Genomic DNA, 16,598 nt, shown 5'->3' with positions numbered 1-16,598 from the left:
CGGCATCCACCAGCGTAAGGGATGTCCTCCGCCCATCCCCAAGTCAGCTTGGGAGGGTTGGAGGACCCTCTGGAGAAGATCTGGAGGGGTGCCAGCAGCTGCAGGGGGAGAAGAGGACAGGGACTTCCCATTCCGCCAGGGAATGACGTCTTGTGCGCCGTTGTCTCCAAGTCACAACCTTTGCTTCCTATTTGAATAAGAACAACTCCCAGAGAAGCAATCTGAAGCAAGCAGTGGAACTCTGGAACAGATGTGTGCGACACTTTCATAGTGACAACTCTTCTACTCTCAGCTCACACTGAAAGGGCTGCTCAGACCCCGGCTAAACCAATCTTGGCTAGCGTCAGCGCTTGTGACTGGTGACAGCAGAACGGCCCCTCAGCAAGGAAGACGCCAAACTGCTATCAAGGCCTGGTTTGGGCGTAGGAGAGAGAGAGGAGCCCAAGGCAGAGGCAGAGCACCTTACCCGGAATGCTTTCTCCTGCAAGAGTCCTTTGAAAGACGTTTGCTTCCACAAGCAGAGAGCAGCTTTCCAGGAGCAGAGAGTGGGCTGGGATAACGTTTTCCAAGGAAGCGCGGCTGCGTCTCCTCCTTCACAGCCGATTCCTCGAGCTTCTAAGCTGAGCCGTGGCACAAGGTACTGAAGCTGCAAAACAGAACAAGGAGTTCAAGGATGATCCTACAACGTGTAGCTTCCAGCGGGTTCAATGAAACCAGAGAACAACTCTAGGTTCTGCCTCACCAAGTGGGTTTACACCAGCCCTCTCCAACTTGGTGCCCTCCAGATGGGCCATGCTCGTTGGGAATGATGGGAGTTGCAGTCTAACACGTCTGGAGGGCCCCAGGTTGGGGAAGCCTGGCTTATACGGTCTAAAACACATGTGGCAGATCAACACAGTACAAAATGCCTGAGCAGTAACATCGGAAGGGGAAAGATGCGGGAATTTGGCTGAGTGCAGTTTAACTGCGGCTTGCTTAAAAAACAAAACAAAAGTTACCTTTTTTACAAATCCAGGATGAAGTAAGGAGCATAAACCGTCATGGGAAAGGGAAGAAAACTTGCATAAAACGTATGAAAGTGCTGCTGTACAAAACCTACCAAAAGGGGGGGAAATGTTGAATTTTATCCATCTGTAACATCAATTCCTTTTTCAATTATTATTGACTACATTTTCATCCCACCCTTCCTCCAAAGAGCTCTCCCCGGCTGCCTAGTTCACCCTTCCTGACTGTTAGAGCAGTGCGACAATGGAATCAGTTACCTAGGGAGGTTGTGGGCTCTCCCACACTAGAGGCCTTCAAGAGGCAGCTGGACAACCATCTGTCAGGGATGCTTTAGGGTGGATTCCTGCACTGAGCAGGGGGTTGGACTCGATGGCCTTGTAGGCCCCTTCCAACTCTGCTATTCTATGATTCTATGATTCTATGTGTTCAGGATAAGGCACCGTGCTCCTCTCAAGGAAAAATGCATCATCCAGAGCAGTTAATGGAGGAATAAGCTGACCTCATGCTGAAGACCATGGAGTCTCTTGTCCTGCATTCCAGTAAATAATCCCAGAGTTCAGTAACAGAAAGGCCCCTTGTGGAGACAGCGCGGGAGGAGCAGACATCGACCTCAGGGATCAAGGATTTGGCTTCATTTAAGTGAACGGCGAAGACAGCCAGGCCGATGACCTGAGCATCGCTTAGGGAAGAGCCCTGCAAACAGCCAGACACACATGCCCAAGACACGGCACGTAAGACATTTTATTCAAGGCAACTTGTTTCAATAAAGAGGGAGGGCGGAGCGCTATCCCAGGGCTTCAAAGCAGACCTATACTCTGTGCTGGCAACAGAAGGAGCCAGCTAAATTATTATTATTATTATTATTATTATTATTATTATTATTATATTTATTTATTTATTTATTTATTTATTTATATAGCACCATCAGTGTACATGGTGCTGTACAGGGTAAAGCAGTAAATAGCAGGACCCTGCCGCATAGGCTTACAATCTAATAAAATCAAAGTAAAACAATAAGGAGGGGAAGAGAATGCAAACAGGTACAGGGTAGGGTAAGCAGGGTAGGGTAATTCTTATTCTTCAACAGACTGTTTGTTTAAGACACGAGTGTTGAACCTCAGGCCTGTGGGCCAAATCCAGCTTGCCTGGGTCCTAAATGCCTCCAAGGTTCACCAGGCGGAGAGGCACCATCGTCCTGGCGCCAGCTCCTTTCGCCAAGTGTAAACCGTTCCTGGCTTGCCAACTTTTGCGCCTTTCACCCCACCCCACTCTGAAAGGTAGAAACGCCTCTCCTAAGGGGTTGGCGGCTGGCAGGAAGAGATTTAAGCCAAAAGAGGCTGTCATTTGGGGCATTTTGCCCCCGCCCTTTTATTATTTACTTATTTATTTATTGTTGCATTTATATCCCGCCTTTTTTCCTCCAAGGAACCCAAGGCAGCATACATAATCCTCCTCCTCTCCATTTTATCCTCACAACAACAACCCTGTGAGGTAGGTTGGGCTGAGAATCTGTGATTGGCCCAAAGACAGCTAGTGAAGTTTCATGGCCAAGTGTGGACTAGAACCCGGATCTCCCGACTCCCAGTCCAACATGTTTGCCACTACACCACACTACACCACACTTTTGCCTTCAAGCCCCACCCACCCCTGGAATGTGGCTCAACCCTTCGGGCTGTAAGAGGTTCAACACCACTGGTTTAAGACCTCAACACGTCACAACTGGGAAACCAACCTGATGCCGCATCAGCTGGCAGAGACGGCCCAGCAAGGACGGCAGAAGCCGACGGTAGCCGCAAACCATTCTCACGAAGAGGGAGGGCCAGGCCCCCTGCCTGCAGAGAACACAAGCCGCACCGTCACATTGCTGCCAGGACGAACAAGGAGATTTGTGTGCATTTCAACCGCACTGCACAAACTTATTTTACCTATCAGGAGGGAGGAAGTAGGAAGCAGCCATGACATTCTGGCAGAACGACGTCAGCAGAAGATCCACAGCCTGAAACAGAGACAGCCACTGCTCATTTCTGCCTGGGGTTGGTATGCAATTCAGAGTGAGCAATGCACAGGTTTGTTTTTAATCCACCCAACCACCAACGTTCTCTGGGGTGGATCGCAAGCAGTTCAAAATACAAAACACAACACAAATATTTGAAAGAACACAAGACAATAAGCACAGGAATACATAAAACAGTCCTAAGCACAGGAATACATAAAACGGTCGTACAAATCTAGAACTAGATATTAGTGTCTCACGCAGAACTACAGCTACAATTCCCTGGTGTTATCTGACAGGGGCTTTCCAGACAAAACACAGAAATAAGAACGCATTCTTGTAGCTCCCAACACTGTGCTACTTTTGAGAATCATGAAATCCGGCTTTTGTGAGCAAAACTCCTCTGCACGTACCCCGTGATGCTGCTCTTCTACTTCAGGAATGGAAAGGTTAAGCTTGATTCTAAGAGTCAGCGATGCAGCTTCGTCCTCATCTTTGGCATGTCCCAGAACACCGGTCAGTTTCTCAGAGACTACAGCAATCTGAGCTGGTATTGCTGCAACAGACAACCACAGGGCAGAAGCGCTAAGCAGGAAGGCCTGCATGCAGGTAAGGAGCAGCAAGCGAGAAGCCAACAGGGGCTGCCCGAAGGCTCGAAGTCTTTAAAAACGCTCACGTCAGTTCTTCTGCCAACCAGGACATCTGCATGTCCCATAAGCACAGGGGGGCTCGATTTCAGCAGAAGGAATGGCGTGTTTTAACAAACCATGACTGGGTTTATGTGATACACTTGGGAACGACAAACGCACGCGAGTAATCTAAAGTGAATTAGGCCAGGGGGCCTGCATTTAGTGTAGATTCCCCCCCAAACAGGTGATAAACTGGAGTCTTTTTTTAGCCAAGACAAAGAGCTACTTTTGAACACGGAAGCAAATCAGACAACCATCTACCGCCCTGGTCTTGCGAGCGCCTTGCGGCTGTGCTCTTCTCTGCTGCCCCCAAACAAGGTACACAAGTTAAAAAAAGGTGCAACGCCAGGACCCTGCGCCAGCCAGCCAGCCATAGGGAACTGCAGCACACGTGCACTCCCTTTGTCTCTATGCTGCGGCTGCTTGAATATACATTCAAGAGGCAGCTGGACAGCCATCTGTCAGGTATGCTTTAGGGTGGATTCCTGCACTGAGCAGGGGGTTGGACTCGATGGCCTTGTAGGCCCCTTCCAACTCTGCTATTCTATGATTCTACACAGTGGTTCTATCTGCTCCTCGGCCGCCTGAGTCACACTTTCAGGACAACCCTGCCTGGTTAGCCTGGCCTCGTCCAACTGACTGACACAGGGAACAGCAGAGTCCTGCCCTAGAGATTGTCTCCTCACCCCCCTGCTTCCTAATCCCACTTACATGACTCAGCATGATAGTATAGAACCATAGAATCACAGAGGTGGAGGGGTCCTCTAAGGCCATCCAGTCCAACCCCCTGCTCAATGCAGGAATCTGCCTTAAAGCATCCCTGGGAGATGGTTGTCCAGCTGATTCTTGAAGGCCTCCAATGTGGGAGGGCCCATGAGTAAGTGGGCCCATAAACATGGCACACCTACAATACAGGCCTTGTGGGACCATCACTTGCTTCAAGGGAAGTCTACTTGGGACTTCCCTTGAAGATGGTTTGGAAGCAGCAGCTGGTGCAGAATGCTGCTGTTGCTGCCAGTGTCTTGGAAGGGCGAGTGAGACGTGAGCCACTCACACCAGTTTTGAAAGATCTGCATTGGCTGCCAGTGAGTTAGCGGCCCCGATTCATGGTGTTAATGCTAATGTACAAAGCCCTAAACCGCTCAGAGTCAGGCGCTTGGAAGGGCAGCCTTTCGCCAACATTGACTAATGCAGGATTTAAGAGCAGCCAGAGCAGCCTTTGCTTATGATGCCTAGGAGGAATGATTATGATGCCTACTGCACTTGGCAGAGCCTTCTCAGTGGTGGCATCCTGACTATGGATCCAGTAGAGATTCTTAATTATAGAGGTCCAATTTTAACAGTGTTCAACTGCTGTGTTGTTTTTATATAGGTTGTTAGCTGCTCTGGATTCCTTGTGAGGAAAGGCAGGATAGAAACAGAAATATAAAAGACACGTTTATTTTTATTTTCTCCCCCACGTGCCCAATGGCCTCCACATACCATCATGCTCGTTTGCATCCACAACCAGCCGGCTCAGCGCTTCGAGTTCAGCCTTTAGCAGTTCCAAGGGCTCCTTGAGGTCGCTCGTGTCCACGTCGGTTGATCCATCTACAGGAGACAGGACGCTGCCGCCTTAGGGCCAAGTCAAGACTATTCCTCCATCTAGCCTGGCAGTAGCTCTGCAGGGTCGTCTCAGGCAGAGAACGGCCCTCCTCCTCATCCACCTGCCACATGGCTCAAGAGTGCTTGCAAGTGCCAGGGATTGAACTTGTGGCCTTCTGCATGTAAAGCAGGAGTTCTCAGGACTCTTCCCCGAAGGGGAGGGAAACGTACGTCAGCCAAGCCTGTAATGTATCAACACTCTCAATGTGAAGTCTCACCAATTTGATGAGGCGACTTCAACAGAGCATTCAGAAAAGCAACAGCCTAGATCAGCCTCCCAGATGTGTTGGACTACAATCCCTATCAGCCCCAACGGCCATGCTAGCTGAGGATGTTGGGGATGTAGTCCAACACATTTAGAGGGTGCCAGGTTGGGAAAGGCTGGTCTAGGCTGACCACAGCCCCATCTCTATCTCTTTCTCTGCTGTAGGATACTCGTCCTGGACACTGGATTAGGGGTTGTGCAATTGACCAAATTCACCCCCAAACAGAAACAGTATTCAGCCACTTGAGCACAGGGGAGCCTCCAGGCTAATTTAGCAGCGCAGTTTGTTAATGCTGCTTCACAGACACAGTGCCCTGGGCTACCTCTAACAGACAGAGATCGTTTAGAGATAACGAGCAATGCAGTTCCATCAATATCAATCCGGCTGCATTAAAGGGCAAAAGGAGGCCTGATGACTGCGATTCATTTCCTCCTCAGAAGCCAAGAGCTGACGAGAGCAGCCACTAGGCGTCAGTGTCCACCAAACCACTGCTGGATCGCCCGACTCATTCCTGGCACGGAGGGTCCCAAACCGCCAGGCCTGATCGCAGCATTTCGCTCTTTCCAATAAGGAGAAAGAACCGGAGCGCCTCCAAGGCCTCCGGCAGGCCCTCTGAGAGCACATCCGCTCCACATCAGGATTTGTACCAGAGCATGCAGAGAGCAGCTTATGCAGGCAACTGCAGTTGCACAGGCTCTGAGCTCCAGGTTTCTGCATGCTCAGAAGCTCTTCCGTAGCTCAGCACCAGCAGCATCGCCCCGGCAAGGCTCTGATGCTCCTCTTTACAACAAGGGAGATGCCAGGCCTCAGCACTGCAATGCATCCCCCCTCTTTACAGCAGAGACACGTCACCATACTTGGGGAAATGCCAAGGGCTTTGTCTTTAAACACACACACACACACACAGAGTGTTTGAGTTTATACTTCTCACCTTGCAAGAGCTTTTCTTTAACAGCTCGGCATCCTTCAAGGTACGTGGCGTAGGTGCTCAGGGGGATTTTTTCAGCCCTGTTTCAGCGGAGACAAACATTTTTACACCACCGCTGAAGCAGGCTCCAACTTGCCACTTCTTCTTCCTTCCACACTAGCCCTTTGCTCTGGAATAGTCCTCTGTTCATTCAAATTTTACAGGAAATTGCTGCATCCCCGTGCTTTTTGTCTTGTCCTCCTGTGTTGTCCCCCCACCCCAGATCTGGTTTGTTGCAATATTTTTTGCAGCAGAGGGAGGCCCATAACTCAGTGGCAGACGCACGCTGTGCATGCAACAAGGTCCCAAGTTCAGCACTCAGAATCTCCAGTTAAAGAGGGCCAAGGAGCAAGTGAGGGAAAAGTTCCTTCTGCCTGAGGCCCTGGAGAGCTCCTGGCCGTCACAGCAGACGGACGACAGTGAGCAGGGGGGCGAAGAGAATGATACGGTACAAAGGCAGCTTCATGCACACTCTCTAAGGACTGCAGCATTGGACAGGCAAAGCACCATTAGGGATTTTAAGGGGAGCTGCTCCTTTAAATCAGGGGTAGTGGGTATTTCTCAGCTGGAGGGCCAAACTGCATGCAGCATGGGAAAGGTCTTCGGGGCCACAGCCCATCTGTGAGTCGGCCAAGTGTAGGTATTACCGTTCTGAGCCTCCTTGGAAGCAAGCAGGCCTGAATCACTCAGCAGCCCTTTCAAGGGCATCTCAAGCACCAAGCCTCTGCTTGTCTGCTGACAAGGTCTCCTGCCTGCAGAACGCACACCTGGGCAGCTGCTCCATTCTTCTTCACAGGGCACTTAAAGGATAATTGCCATTAAATGCCCTCTTAGCTCTTATCCAGCCTGCAAGGAAAAGAAGTTTGCAAGCTGGATGGGGAAACCCTAGGAGTCACATCTGCAGGCCAGAGGTTCCTTATCCTTGCTTTAAAGCAGCCTTCGGCGCTCCAGATGTGTTGGACTGCATCTCCCAGAATGATCCAGCCAGCTGGCTGGGGCATTCTGGGAGTTGCAGTCCAACACATCTGGAGCGCCCCAGGTTGAGGACGGCTGCTTTAAACTAAAAGCTTCCATTTTAGTGGCTGACCAGGGAAATAATAAAATAGGCTGGACCTAGAAGCTGGAAGCTTTCAATTAGCGTTAGACAAAATCTTTGCTGAATGGAACGGGCTTGTGAATAGACATTACGGGAGGATTTTGGCCATGGAGAAAGCATTGCCACTATATTAATATGCTGTGTGGAACCTCCAGTATCAGAGGCAGTAAGCCCATGTATACCAATTGCTAGGGAACATAGAATCCTAGAATAGTAGAGTTGGAAGGGCCTACAAGGCCACTGAGTCCAACCCCCTGCTCAATGCAGGAATCCACCCTAAAGCATCCCTGACAGACGGTTGTCCAGCTGCCTCTTGAATGACTCTAGTGAGGGACAGCCCACCATCTCCCTAGGTCATTGGTTCCATTGTCGCACTGCTCTAACAGTCAGGAAGTTTTTCCTGATGTCCAGCCAGAATCTGACTTCCTGTAACTTCAGCCTGTTATTCCGTGTCCTGCACTCTGGGAGGATTGAGAAGAGATCCTGGCCCTCCTCTGTGTGACAACCTTTTACGTATTTGAAGAGTGCTATCGTGTCTCCCCTCCATCTTCTCTTCTCCAGGCTAAACGTGCCCAGTTCTTTCAGTCTCTCTTCATAGGGCTTTGTTTCCAGACCCCTGATCATCCTGGTTGCCCTCCTCTGAACACGCTCCAGCTTGTCTGCGTCCTTCTTGAATTGTGGAGCCCAGAACTGGACGCAATACTCCAGATGAGGCCTAACCAGGGCCGAATAGAGAGGAACCAGTACACATGGGCAGGAGAGTGTACTGTTGCACTCATGTCCCACTTAAGGATTTCCTGTCAATAGCTGGTTGGCCACTATGGGAAGAGAATGCTGGACTAGATGGACCTTTTGTCTGATCCAACATCAGGGCTCTTCTTATGTCATGTTTGTAACCTCTAAACACACCTAACTATGAAATGAAATGCTTCAGCACTGTTTGTAGGTTCTAGTATGGAAGCAAACATGCAATATTTTTTTTCTTCTCTTTCTCGCTCATGGTGCTTTTTCTAGATGAACATGACATGCACTGCCAAGTCATGCTGTCTTTTACAGATTCAGGAATTTCCTGACAATTGAGCATGTTTTAAGTATGACTGCTTTCTGGATGGTGGTGTTGATATATTTTGGTAGGCCCAGTTTCTGAAGGTTTTCTGTATAGTTTTTTGATGTGATGCCAGTGACCGATGTGACTAACGGAATAATTGTGACCTTTTTCTGTTGCCATAGTTCTTTGACTTCCATGGCCAGTGGTGTATATTTTTCTCATTATTATTATTATTATTATTATTATTATTATTATTATTATTTATATTTATATAACACCCCATAGCCGAAGCTCTCTGGGCGGTTTACAAAGATTAAAACGTTGAACATTAAAAATCGATATACAAAATGTAAAACCATAAATACTGCATCACATGGGAATATTTTATCCAAAGGGAACCCAGGGGCCAAAGAACTGTTTACAGGCACATACTACAGCAGCGAGGTTCAGGGGGTGGGGTGGGGATAATAGGACGGGGTTGCAGTGCTGTAGACACAGAAACAAACCTAAATGCACCTGGCTAGTAGCCTCAGGCAACATCAAACGTCCCTGAGAAGAAGCCTGGAAACCCAGAAAAAGACAGCAGCTTTTCACTTCCTTACCTCTTGAGGGAGTCTATCAAAGCCATGCGGGAGTCGGGTGTTCCAGGAAGCTGCAATTTTTTTAAAAAATATATTTAATACCCATGTTGACATTATGGATTTAACGCAGGCATTTGAACGCTGCATTTGGAGAGAGAATTTTAAGAAATAAAATGCTTGCATAAATAGGAATTTATTTTAAGAATTGCATTTGTCACCTAAAAATGGAGGGAAACAAAGATGATACTAACCACACGCGGCACAAGCAAAGCAGGAATAAAATGGGAAGTATAATAGGACCGTCTGAAAATGCTGAAACACAAGAAGGCAGATGTAGTAGGGATTAATCACAGCTGAAAAACACAGAGCACAGATAAACATTTCTTGTAAGGCTTTACATTAAGCAGATAAAAACAGCAACCCTTCTCCTTCCCACAAAATAGTGCCTCAGAAACACGGTGGGTGAGTGTTTTGCTCTTAAGATGGCCCTTTGATTTGTTTTGTCACCAGGGTGGGGTGGGCTTCACCATAAGGAAGAAGATGCCCAACACACAGAGAGCCACCATAAAAACTAAGAGAGGCCATTAGGTTGATCTGGGCCTTCATAGGGAGGCAGAAGCACCTTCAACGGCAGTCCATCACAGCTTCCAGAAAACGAGAAGGCCCATTCAACGTCAACGGAGCTGCTTTAGTGCGGGGTGTGTGTGCAGAAGCTCAGGGCCGCGGACCAAATCCAGCCCCCTAGAGTTCTCCGGATGGCCACTCCCACACCCCTGGCCTGATCGTTGGAGGGTTTTCCCCCATTCTAAAAGGTTGAAATGCCTCTCTAAGACCTAATTACTGACGGTTATGCACTTTGAGCTAAAATAGGCCAGCATTTTCTGTATTTTGGCCCCACCACGCAGGCTCAGAGAGCTTCTCCGAAAAGGAATCCGGCCCTCAGTCTCAGAGGTTTAGAGCAAGTGATTTGTGGGCTGCAGCTGGAGGGGAATAAGCCACCAATATTTTTTTTCTCAAGCAAGCTGCAGTGAAACAAAGAGGTGGTCTCGGCTCGATGCAGGATGCTTCTGTTGCATAAATTATGCTAATCTGAGTGCACCAAGGTCCAATATTGAAACACTCGCGAAAGATCAGAGGCAAGGCATTGGGCTCCAAACGTTCATTCTCGAGAATAGGGTGATGACCTGGCGCTCATGCAGCAAAGACAGGGTCACACTGTGCCAAGGCAAGACAACAGCTTATATACTTCCAGATGTTACATGTCATCAGCCCACATCCTATCGGTCCACCTAATCTGTCACGTCACTCAAGCCTGTTCAAAAGACCTCCCTACAATGGCCAGGGGGAGAGGTCTTTGCATCTGGGCTTACGAAAGGAAAGTGTGAAGGGGAATGAATGTAGCGCTTGGCGGTGTGTCCTAGGGGTGTGCGGGTGCGAGTGTGTGTGGGCTCGAATGGGTGCTTGTGTGTGCGCATGTGTGAATGCGTGTCTGCGTGTCAGGGGGAAATGAACATTCTAGTTTTTACATCACTTCCTTCCACAAGGACTCATTCTGGGGTCCTGCCATTCATGCACACGTGGCCCTTTTCCTCCTCCGAGGACCCTTTGTACAGACAGCCTGCTCCTGCTTGTGGGTTCCCTGCAGCTCCATGCAATAAGCACAAAACAGCTCCCCTGAGCTGGCTTTTGTTCCCCTGCTTTAAGCCTGTTCTTTCCCCGCTCTCTTTGACAGGTCATTGAAATAGAATCCTTTAGAAAGCGGAAAGAAAGAGTCCATACCTGGCTTCCATCACACTCGCTGGGATCTTCCCTGTGTTTTCAAATATCTGAACGGCCTTTTCAGCATCTTGAAGTGCCTGACAATGCGGCTGAACAAAAGAAGAGGAAACATTATTTTTTAAACTCCCTTCTTACAACTCATGGAATCTTTCTTGCATTCTCTTTTGGGCTTTGCGACGGTCTCATCTACCCACGAGAGACATGAACGGTTCAGTTGCATAGCAGATATTTGGCAATGGGATTAATGTCAGGACAACAAGGGAAGAGAAAGAGAACCAAAAAGTATTGGGTAAACATGCCCTAGAGAGTCTTCAAAATTTCATACGTTTCATGTGTCCGGATTAAAGTAGGTGCGTATCAATGTGAAGAAAACTTTGGCTAAACCAGGCAGAACGAAAATTAACGCAGCTCTGGGTCTGTCACAAAACAGCATCTGAAATAGAACGCAAAAACTACAAGGGCCGACCAAAATAATTTGGTGACATTCTACAGGGGCCAATAAAGCCATAAGAAGTCCAGACTCTCAGACCATTCTTCCCACCCCTTAAGTTCTGATAGGGGAGCTCTTCTCTCTGCATCTCCACTATTGCTAAAGCAAGATTTCTAGGGCCTTCTCTGTGTAATCCCCTAAACCCTTCTTCAGGAGGTCATAGAATCATAGAATAGCAGAGTTGGAAGGGGCCAACAAGGCCATCGAGTCCAACCCCCTGCTCAATGCAGGAATCCACCCTAAAGCATCCCTGACAGATGGTTGTCCAGCTGCCTCTTGAAGGCCTCTAGTGTGGGAGAGCCCACAACCTCCCTAGGTCACTGGTTCCATTGTCGTACTGCTCTAACAGTCAGGAAGTTTTTCCTGATGTCCAGCCGGAATCTGGCTTCCTTTAACTTGAGCCCGTTATTCCGTGTCCTGCACTCTGGGAGGATCGAGAAGAGATCCTGGCCCTCCTCTGTGGGACAACCTTTAAAGTCTTTGAAGAGTGCTATCATGTCTCCCCTCCATCTTCTCTTCTCCAGGCTAAACCTGCCCAGTTCTTTCAGTCTCTCTTCATAGGGCTTTGTTTCCAGACCCCTGATCATCCTGGTTGCCCTCCTCTGAACACACTCCAGCTTGTCTACGTCCTTCTTGAATTGTGAAGCCCAGAACTGCACGCAATACTCTAGTTGAGGCCTAACCAGGGCCGAATAGAGAGGAACCTGTACCTCACGCGATTTGGAAGCTATACTTCTATTAATGCAGCCAAAATAGGATTTGTCTTTCTTGCAGCCACATCGCACTGTTGGCTCATATTCAGCTTGCGATCTACAACAATTCCAAGATCCATTCCAAGGTCCATTGGGCCCTGTCTGCCAGTCTGTTTTCTACCACCAAGTAAAGACCTTCCTTTTTGGAAATGCTTTTAACTTGCCTGGTTGGGGTTTTAACGGTTGGCCCTGGCCGTTGATAGTGGTGGCTTTTAATCTGCTAAAGCATTTCTCTTATTCTTCTCTGGCTTATTTTTGTTCAGTATCATTTTGGAGCTAGGCATCGATCTTTTTATTTTCCCAGGCCTCTGAATCCCTTGTACATGGCTTTTATGTTGCTTGGTGTTTGCTTTAATTCCGTTGGCTCTTTTTATTACTCTTCTGTATTGCTCTTCTGTATTGCCTTGTTTTATCGTCCCTTTAATTTTACATCAGCTGCCACAGCAGCCAGTTGAACGGGTAGAGCATAAATCAAAGAAAAAATAATAGAAATAACCATTATAGCATCCTGGGTGCTATTTTTAAAAATAGTGGAAGGGCAGAGGAGGGGTGTCCAGAGGAGGGCAACCAGGATGATCAGGGGTCTGGAAACAAAGCCCTATGAAGAGAGACTGAAAGAACTGGGCATGTTGAGCCTGGAGAAGAGAAGATTGAGGGGAGACATGAGGGCACTCTTCAAATACTTAAAAGGTTGTCCTACAGAGGAGGGCCAGGATCTCTTCTCGATCCTCCCAGAATGCAGGACATGGAATAACGGGCTCAAGTTAAAGGAAGCCAGATTCCAGCTGGACATCAGGAAAAACTTCCTGACTGTTAGAGCAGTACAATGGAATCAGTTACCTAGGGAGGTTGTGGGCTCTCCCACACTAGAGGCCTTCAAGAGGCAGCTGGACAACCATTTGTCAGGGATGCTTTAGGGTGGATTCCTGCATTGAGCAGGGGATTGGACTCAATGGCCCTGTAGGCCCCTTCCAGCTCTGCTATTCTGTGATTCTGTGGAGGGTATAAATTTAAAATAAGTTGCTGAAATAAATCCCCTCTCCAGTTTACCTTCAATGGAGCTTTTGTATACCCCTCTAAGATGTAAAAAGAGCCCTGAAGCTAAATCAAACCACAGGCCTTTCTAGCAGGGCGTTCTGTTCGCAGCAGCCAACCAGCTGCCTCCAGGAAGCCCACAAGTAGATCCGGAATTCAATGTCCCCGTCAGTACTGAGAGGCATAAGGCCTCCGATACTGGAGGCAATAGATAGCTGTCCTGTAGCTCCAGTATGCATGCTATAGCTGAGATGGCTGTTAAGAGTCTGTCTAGTCGTTATCCACCACAGTAAAATAACATGGCTAATGAAATCAATTAGTTAGACGGGATCTCCACTCGGGGGAGGTCACCGTCTCCCAAACAGCAGCATTTCATCAGTGTTATAATAGAGATTCCCGTAAGAATAGACACTGCGTCTCAGGAATGGACGGCAATGATGGACTTGAATATAAAACACAACTGAGTCGTACAGCTTCTAACTTCAGTTGGCCAGCCTGACAGCCAAAGCGAGCAACCGGGAGCCCTCCTCCCCACACTGCCCCTGGGCCCCTCCTGCAGCTCCGAACTCTTCATTCACCACAGTCTGGGTCGTACACTTGACCCCATTTAGGTCTTTTGCCTCTTGGGTACCTGGACAGGTTCCTTTGCAGAAGATAAATCCTCATAGAGACCCATCTCTTCTATCGAAACCTGAAAAGTGTCACACGAAAGAGAGACACAGCTGAGGGCGGGATAACGGGAAAGGGGGGCGGGGCGGGGCGGGGCGGGGCGGGGCGGGGGGGGGGGTTAGTATGTGCGTTGTGTGGACTCAGCCCCACAACTAGTTTCCAATGGCTCCAAGGCTGTTCTGCGGGAGAGAACCAAGGTGCCTTCCTTATCCTGCAGAAAGGCCATGGCCATCCCCTGCACATCTGGAATAGGGGGAGCAGATTCCAAGTAGGCGACTGCGTCCTGGAAACTCTCTCTTTACAGGAGGGGTGGGGTACAGGGTTTGAGGCTCCTTGAGCCAGATGATTTCAGAGGCACAGGCTCAACCGACCCCATGAGGCCCCGGGCCAAAGGCGCTGCCACCCTGCACCTTCCCCCACTGAGGATGAGGCAGTGTGGGCAGAGCACTTAGCCCACCACTCCCCTCCAAAGTGCACCACTCCCCTCCAAAGAGGGAGCAGCGCACCAAGTAAGAGGAATCCTCTTGGTATCTCCTACCTGTAAATGGAGATAACAGGTGGATTCCTCTCCCAGTGCCTGGTAGCCTCCAGGCCAGGGGTGGGCCTTGGTGAGGGAAGTAGGCGAGCCTGCAGAGGAAGCCCAAGCCACCGCAGGCCGGATGGGGACTCTCTGCAGACTGAAGCTTCCCCACCGCTGCTTCGGAGATTCTGCCCTGAGAAAGGAAGAAGCGCTTTCACTGACCTTGAGATCAGCCAGCCGGGTTTTGGCCAGAGTGACGTATTCCAGAAGGAAGGGGCGGTATTTCGTGGGCACAAATGGCGGGTGCATGATGTGGACCTGGAGAGAGTTCACAGCGAGGGTAAGTCAGTGGCCACGACTCTTTCGTTTCCCAGCCAGCCTGGCTTCCCAAGGCACGAGGTTCTCTGAGCCGCAGAGCGAGAGCAGGAGCAGGAGCCAGCCAGCCAGCCAGCCTTGTGGGAAGAGCTGCTCAGAGGCAGAAGGGCTGCTCTCTTTCTCCCTGCTCTGAACTCAAGAAGCTGGTCTTGCCCCTGAGCTCATCCCCTTCTCAGGTGTGTGACGTGGAGAACAGAAGGCAAATGGCCGCAGTAGCAGTACTAGCGCGTCCACAAGGGAAGCCGCTTATTATTATTATTATTATTATTATTATTATTATTATTATTATTATTATATTGATTTGTATCCTGCCTTTTGCCCAATACTGGGCCTCAAGGCGGCCTTACGAAGTTTAAAACATTGTAAAACCTAAGAAAAGAAATGTAAAAACAAACAAAAAAACGTTTAAAATACACAAAATTATAAAACATTAACACAGATGGAGGGCTGGATTATTCTCCAAAGGCCTGCTTGAACAAAAAAGTTTTAGCCTGCTTCCGAAAGCCCATCAAGGAGGGAGCCAGCCTAGCTTCCCCGGGAAGAGAGTTCCAGAGCAGCCACCGAGAAGGCCCTCTCCCATGTTCCCACCAAGCGTGCCTGTGAAGAAGGTGGGACTGAAAGAAGGGCTTCTCCGGAAGATCTCAAAGCACGGGCAGGCTCACAAGGGAGAATACGGTCTTTCAAATAACCTGGACCCGAACCATATAGGACTTGCCAGAAGGAAGCTCCACCACATAGCATTACTTACATCATTAATTCCGTTTCTATACTGCCCAATAGCCAAAGCAGTTTACAATAATACAAAACTTTTAACATACAAACTTTAAAACAGTTAAAAACAATTAACAATAAAACTACCGGGACCCATCAAGACGTGCACCAATTTCCCTCCAAAAGGCGCTGAACAATGAACTCCAGACCATTTCACATTTCCTAGAAGTTCAAGCGGTCGTTAAAATAAGTCCGCTTATTTTGCAAAGGCAGGGCCCGTCCGGGTTAATTTCTCACCTTCAGGTACTGGGGGGCTTCGAAGGGCACCAGCTCTGACAGGAACTTGAAGAGGAAGACCAAGGCTTTCTTACTGCTGCTGTGGAAGCCGTTGGCACTGCCAAAGGCAGCCTGGAAAGAGACAGCAAAGCATAACGGGAGCGAAATATCGAAACTACCAGCGCGCGTTAAGCTAAGAGCTGTTGCTGCCAGGAGCGAACCCGTAGGAGAGGCATGTCGAGCTTTTAGAATGGGGTGGGGGTGGGGGGGTTGATGCACAAAAGCTGCAAAACCACCGAACGAATTGCAGCTGTGGGGAAAGGGGCATGGAGCCGAAGAAGGGAGCGCGGCGATGTGAGGAATCCCAGAGGGACAGATCAGGACCCCAGGATTCGGCCCACGGACCTGAGGCTCAACATCATTATTATTATTATTATTTATTTATATAGCAGCAACAATGTACTTGTACAAAATATACAAATAAAACAGCGATACCCTGCCTAGAGGTTTACAATCTAAAATCACATTAAAACATATGAAGGGGGGAAAGGGGTTCACAAAGCAGAAATAAGGGAATAATCATAGTAATAAGAACAGTAAATCAAGCTAAAATACCAAAAGCTATTGAAAACAAATGAGTTTTCAAACACGTTTTAAAATCTGCAGTGGAACTCGTGGTACGTAGTTGCTCTGGAAGAGCAT

The 16,598-nt window shown here is 48.8% G+C and overlaps 1 protein-coding gene across 1 annotated transcript in view; it reads right to left on the bottom strand.

The window, feature by feature from the left end:
- FANCA (FA complementation group A) overlaps positions 1-16,598 on the bottom strand; it is a 45,625-nt gene that overhangs the window by 12,340 nt on the left and 16,687 nt on the right. Inside the window, exons 15-28 of the mRNA XM_063141412.1 lie at positions 15,918-16,028; positions 14,757-14,852; positions 13,977-14,036; positions 11,069-11,157; positions 9,541-9,601; positions 9,311-9,360; positions 6,529-6,605; positions 5,170-5,277; positions 3,412-3,554; positions 2,931-3,001; positions 2,738-2,837; positions 1,505-1,698; positions 999-1,095; positions 467-646 (exon numbers count right to left, since the gene is read on the bottom strand). Of these exons, the coding sequence (XP_062997482.1) occupies positions 467-646; positions 999-1,095; positions 1,505-1,698; positions 2,738-2,837; positions 2,931-3,001; positions 3,412-3,554; positions 5,170-5,277; positions 6,529-6,605; positions 9,311-9,360; positions 9,541-9,601; positions 11,069-11,157; positions 13,977-14,036; positions 14,757-14,852; positions 15,918-16,028 (1,437 nt within the window). The remainder of the gene's footprint in view (positions 1-466; positions 647-998; positions 1,096-1,504; positions 1,699-2,737; positions 2,838-2,930; positions 3,002-3,411; positions 3,555-5,169; positions 5,278-6,528; positions 6,606-9,310; positions 9,361-9,540; positions 9,602-11,068; positions 11,158-13,976; positions 14,037-14,756; positions 14,853-15,917; positions 16,029-16,598) is intronic.

This window comes from Elgaria multicarinata, chromosome 14 (assembly GCF_023053635.1).
Source record: "Elgaria multicarinata webbii isolate HBS135686 ecotype San Diego chromosome 14, rElgMul1.1.pri, whole genome shotgun sequence".
Classification (NCBI taxonomy): Eukaryota; Metazoa; Chordata; class Lepidosauria; order Squamata; family Anguidae; genus Elgaria; species Elgaria multicarinata.
The sequence above is the reverse complement of the archived record's forward strand: the minus strand, read 5'-3'. Positions and strand labels throughout refer to the sequence as shown.